The sequence below is a fragment of the Trichechus manatus genome, unplaced genomic scaffold (genome assembly GCF_000243295.1).
Source record: "Trichechus manatus latirostris isolate Lorelei unplaced genomic scaffold, TriManLat1.0 scaffold00004, whole genome shotgun sequence".
Lineage (NCBI taxonomy): Eukaryota > Metazoa > Chordata > Mammalia > Sirenia > Trichechidae > Trichechus > Trichechus manatus.
In genome coordinates this window covers 34,996,748-35,001,966 of record NW_004443940.1, presented here as the reverse complement: position 1 = coordinate 35,001,966, position 5,219 = coordinate 34,996,748, and the positions used below count along the sequence as shown (strand labels likewise).

Genomic DNA, 5,219 nt, shown 5'->3' with positions numbered 1-5,219 from the left:
AGGGGCTGTACAAGGTGGGCCTGCCCCCACTCTGGGCAGGGCCCAGGGTGGAGGGAAGTGTGGGCACAGCAAGGCGTGGGCACAGCAAGGTGTGGACGCAGCGAGGTGTGGGCACAGGGAGGTGGGGGCACAGCGGGGTGTGGGTGCAGGGAGGTGCGGGTGCAGCGGGGTGCGGGCACAGGGAGGTGTGGGCGCAGGGAGGTGCGGGTGCAGCGGGGTGCGGGCACAGGGAGGTGTGGGCGCAGCGAGGTGTGGACGCAGCGAGGTGTGGGCACAGGGAGGTGCGGCCGCAGCGGGGTGCGGGCGCAGCGGGGTGCGGGTGCAGTGGGGTGCGGGTGCAGCGAGGGGATTAGGAGGAGCCAGCAGCCCGAAGGGCCTGGACAGGAGAGGGAGCCAGACAGACCAAGAGGCAGAGAGGAACAGGAGGGACGAGGACAGAGGTGGCCAGGAAGAGCCCGAGAGAAAAGCCTCTGATGGACGGGGGCGGGAGGGTCTGTGTGCCCCGGGGATGCTACAGATGGTTCTGGGGATGGACCCTGAGGGACTGCACCCAGGCCTGACCCCTCTCCTCTCCCAGCACTAAGCTGGTGAGTCGAGGTGCTGGCCTGGGCCCTGTGCTGAGGGTCGTGCTGCCCACCTCTCCTAGAAGGAGTCCCCGTAGGAGCTAAGGCCCAGTGGTCATTGGAGTTAGAGGTCAGGATAGGGTGGTGTCACGGGTATTTCCCACCCCTGGTCTCTGCTGTGCTGGGCGGTATGGGGCCAGGCTGTAGGGGAGCCAAGTGGCCTTGCCTCCCTCCACTCCAGCCCCACTTCTTCGGGCCCCTTCACCAGTTTGTAGACACCCCGGGGAACTTGCCTCCGTCCATGAACCTGTCTCACCTTCTTGGCCTCAAGAAGAACATCAGCTTCCTCACGGCCTATCAGTGAGTGGGAACCTGGGCTGGGGTGTGAGGGGGGGCCGGTGCCCAGGAGCAGAGGCCGGCATGCCGCCCCCACCCACTCCCCGTCCCTGCTAATCTTGGCTGCCCATCACTCTTCCCCAGGCAGTGCAAGGAAGGGGCTGTTCTCTGGAATGTCCTGCAGCTCAACGACTCCTATGACCTGGAGAAGCACCTGGATATCAGCCAGGTAGGGGGACTTCTGGAAGGCTGTAGGGCGCCCTCCTGCAGACCCCCCCACCCCCCGGCCTTGCCTCTGTGGAGACATGGCTCCTTGACTCCAAGAAGCCTTCAAGTCCAGTGGCCGTGCCTCAGGGGCAGAGGCCCGAGCCACAGGCTCAGAGCCTGGCCCGGGGCTAGTGTCCAGGGAAGGTTCCAGGTGTGTGGGCAGGTGGGCGAGTGCCTGGAGGCTGTGGCCAGCTCTGAGCACTGTGCCCCGGGGGAGAAAGCACAGCTGAGGTAGTAGCAAGACAGGATGGTGACAATGAGTGAGGGGACAGGGTGTTCTGACTGAGATGAGTGTCAGGTGGAGAGTGGGGTGCCCAGGAAGGGTGTGGCAGTGATAACGGTGGTGAGGACGTTGGGGGATGATCCTAGAGGGCTCACCACAGGCCCCTTGCTAAAGTCACATGCCACCCCACCCAGCCTGACTCCGGAACCTGTTCTCTTAACCACTGGACTTTCCCAGAAGGTGGTGTGTGGTGCTGGAGAAACTTGTCAATGCTGGCTGGAAACAGTTCTGGGCCAAAGAAAAGGAAGAGCCACTTCCCAAGAGGGGACATACTCTGAGAATGTGGCTGTTCTAGGGGTGCACCCCTCACCCAGGGGAGCAGCTCTGGGTCCTGGCTCGGTGACCAGGCCTGGCCCTGTCCCCTCTCTCCCAGTATACCACCAAGCTGCAGCAGGAATTGCAGGGCCTCAAGGTGGCCGTGCAGGACGTGGACCTGCTGAGCCCTGCCGCCCGCCGGGACCTGGATGCCCTGCAGAGCAGTGGGCTGGAGAAGATCCACTACCAAGGCTTTCTCGCTCAGGTCCGAAGTGGGCACCTCAGGTGCCCCAGCCAGGCGCAGGCAGGACAGAGGGGTGTACAGAGGAGTTGAGTGTGCTTTGCACTGACCTCGACTTTTCCTCCATTCCTGTGTCCTGGGACACCAGGCTCCCAGCCCACAGGGGTCTTCCTGTTGGGAGTGTCCCCAGACCACGTGGCACCACCGCTGGGTCTGGCAGGAATGAACGTGCCCCAACCCGACAGCATGTGTCGCTGTTCCTGGTCCTGAACCCACTGCTGCAGAGAAGTCTGGGGGAGTCTCCTACCTCCTTGTTGACTTACACCAGGGGGCGCCTCATTTTTTTTTTTTTTTCCCATCATGATGGAAAACGTCTGCTGTGTTTCACAGTTCCAGGTCAAACCCACTGTGAGGGATGTGTCACTACAGACTTAGCCGTCGTGGGGTACTTTTGACAAGACTGGAAATTTGGGGGCTGAGGGTAGGCAGAGGTGGGGGCTGGGGGAGTGAGATTCATTCCAGCATGGTCTCTCCTGTGTGCCCCCAGACCCAGAAGCCCATGGTGAAAACCGACATAGAGAAGCTGACAGAGAATCTGGAAGAACTGGCCCAGGCCCAGGTGAGAGGGAACAGAGAGCCCAGTGGGAGGGGAGGAGTCAGAGGGAGGCCTGGGAGGCTGGAGACAGTGGGGGCGCTTGGATTAGGGAGGGGGCAAGGGCAAGGGCAGGGGACCGAGGGCCCCCCACCAGAGAGGGCTGAGGCTCCTAACCTCACGAGGACTTGAGGGTCTCGCAGCATCCGTTCTGACACAGGTTCTGCCACCCACGGGTTGTATGGTGAGCAGAGCCCCCACCACCTCTGGGCCTTGGTTTCTTCGTCTGTAAAAGAGAATAGGGAGTGGTTAACGTGCGCAGCTGCTAACTGGAAGGCTGGTGGTCTGAGCCCACCCGGAGGCACCTCAGAAGAAAGGCCTGGTGATCTAATTCTGAAAAATCAGCCATTAAAAATGCTGTGGAGCACAGTGGTACTCTGACACATGTGGGGGTGTCAGGTGTCAGGACTGACTCGAGGGGAACTGGCTTTTTTAAAGTGGAACACCTTCTGCCTGAGGACTGTGCGGCTCTGATGAAGGAACAGCCCGATGCTGGGCACTTGGACAAGCACTGCTAAGTGTACGCTGCTTATGGGTTGCGCTGGGACAGGCGCTGTGAGGACAGAGCGATGAATCATACAACAGGACGGTTGCTTCGAGGAGCTTAAACTCTACCAGGAAAAAATAGCATTTTGAATTTATAAATGTTTGGAGTTTTGAAAGTTCTCTCCGAGACATCACATAGGCTGCCCCTACCCCAATAACAGCCCTGCGTGGCTGGTAGAGCAAGGAGCATTCTGCAGTTCCAGCAGGTGGCGCTGCATCTGAGACAGGCTCTAGAGCTGATGCAGTGGTGCCCAGCAGGCCAGGGCTGGAGGTTGGGTGTAGGCTTCCACACCCGGAGTCCAGGCTCTGGAGTTGCCCCAGCTTTCTGCCTCTGAACCCCGTACTTCCCACGTTGCCTCAGCATGTCTGGGAAAGGCTGGGTACAGGATCCATTGGCAAAGCCTGGCGTGCCCTGGGGAGGGTGCCATTCTGATCTCTGTCCCTCCCCACCCCCACCCAAGGATGATGCTGCATTGGGGCAGCAGCTGCAGGAGGAGGTCCGAGTGCTCAGAAGTCTCTATCAGGAGAGGGTCCAACCCCAGCAGACCCTTGTGGTGAGTTTGGGGGTTCAAGGAGCCCAGTAGTGGTGCAAACGGTTTGCACTCAACTACTAACCTAAAGGTTGGTAGTTCAGACCCATCAGGCAGTGCCTCAGAAGAAAGTCCTGGTGATCTGCTTTGGTAAAAGATTACAGCCAATAAAACCCTATGGAGCAGTTCTACCTTGTAACACAGGGGGGTTCACCATGAGTCAGAGTCGACTTGATGGCAATGAGTTTTTTTGTTGTTGTTTGAGGGAGAGAAGAGACAGGGGTCAGCGAGAGAAGAGTGGGCACCAGAGAACCTCTCTCTCCCTACCCATCTCTCCTCTAACCATCCCTGGTCTCTCTCTGCAGGCGAAGCTCAAAGGCAGTGTCAGGGCCCTGGTGTCCTCCGCCCCAAATCTCCAGGTGGCTGCTGAGGGAGGGGGATGGGTGGGGTGGGAGGAAGTGGGCCTGGTCTCTGCCACCACGGGCAGCAGGAGGCAGGAAGGCAGGGCCTAGCTGGCTGGGGACCTCGACTGCTCTGCCCAGACCCGCTGGAAGTTGAGAGTAGGGATGGGAAGAAGATGGGGGCGGGCGGGCAGATGGGTGAGGGCCACCATCTTTGGCCTCTGTGTCCAGGTCCTAGCCTCACCCCCTAATGAGCATGTCGTGGGTTGTTTGTTGAGTTTGTGAGTGGCTGAACGAACGAGGGGTGCTCCCTGACTGAGCAGGGCCCTGAGTTGAGCCCCTCTCCTCTCCCCCAGCTGGAGACTAAAGGCATCCTGGACAAGGCCACTTACCTGAAAGGGGAGCTGCCTGCCTGGGCCACCCGCGTCCTGAGGAATGTGAGTGGACACGGGTGGGAAAGGCCAGTGGCTGCCTCAGATCTGGAGGCAGGTGGGGGGCTGAGGTACACGGAGCCGCCACCTCCAGCCCTGCTCCCTCCCCGTGGCTCCCCGAAAGCCGTTCCGCCTGTCCTGAAAGTGCCAGGCACGGGGGTGGGGGGCAGTGCTGGTTTCTGGGCCCCTGTCAGCCCAGGCCTCCTTTTTGCCCTGCAGGAAAGCGAGTGCTACCTGACCCGGGAGATGGGCTACTTCTCCCAGTACCTGGCCTGGCTGAGAGAGGAGGTGAGAGGACCTGCCTGTCCTCCAGACAACTACTGATCGCCTACCTCCGGTGGCACCAGATCTGCCCTTGCCTGCCTCCTAGAAGTCCTTAGGTGTGCTCCAGGCCTTCAGGACTGAACCTGAACTCCCAAACCTGGCATCTGAACCCCCTGCTTGCTGGCTGGGCTCTGCCCGCCCAGTCTCTGCCTCTGCCCCTCTGTGAGGCCTGAGAGTGAGCTGGGCTGTCCTTGGGTCTCTAGAACACGCTGTCTTCACCTTGCCCCATGCCTTCCTGGGCCGGCCCCCTTGCACAGCTTGTCTGAGGCCAACCCAGCCCTCAGATTCTGCCTCCTCCCTTGCTGACCAAGCCTCTGGAAGGTGTCTGGGCACCCACACTGGGCCTGCAGGGAGTCTTGCTTAACCTGAGTGTGTGTGTGTGTGTGTGTG

General features: G+C 60.6%; 1 protein-coding gene across 1 annotated transcript in view; it reads left to right on the top strand.

The window, feature by feature from the left end:
* Positions 1–5,219, top strand: part of PROM2 (prominin 2) — a 14,335-nt gene that overhangs the window by 7,427 nt on the left and 1,689 nt on the right. The window contains exons 15-20 of the mRNA XM_004369423.1: positions 1,823–1,969; positions 2,493–2,564; positions 3,605–3,697; positions 4,039–4,092; positions 4,431–4,511; positions 4,725–4,793. Of these exons, the coding sequence (XP_004369480.1) occupies positions 1,823–1,969; positions 2,493–2,564; positions 3,605–3,697; positions 4,039–4,092; positions 4,431–4,511; positions 4,725–4,793 (516 nt within the window). The remainder of the gene's footprint in view (positions 1–1,822; positions 1,970–2,492; positions 2,565–3,604; positions 3,698–4,038; positions 4,093–4,430; positions 4,512–4,724; positions 4,794–5,219) is intronic.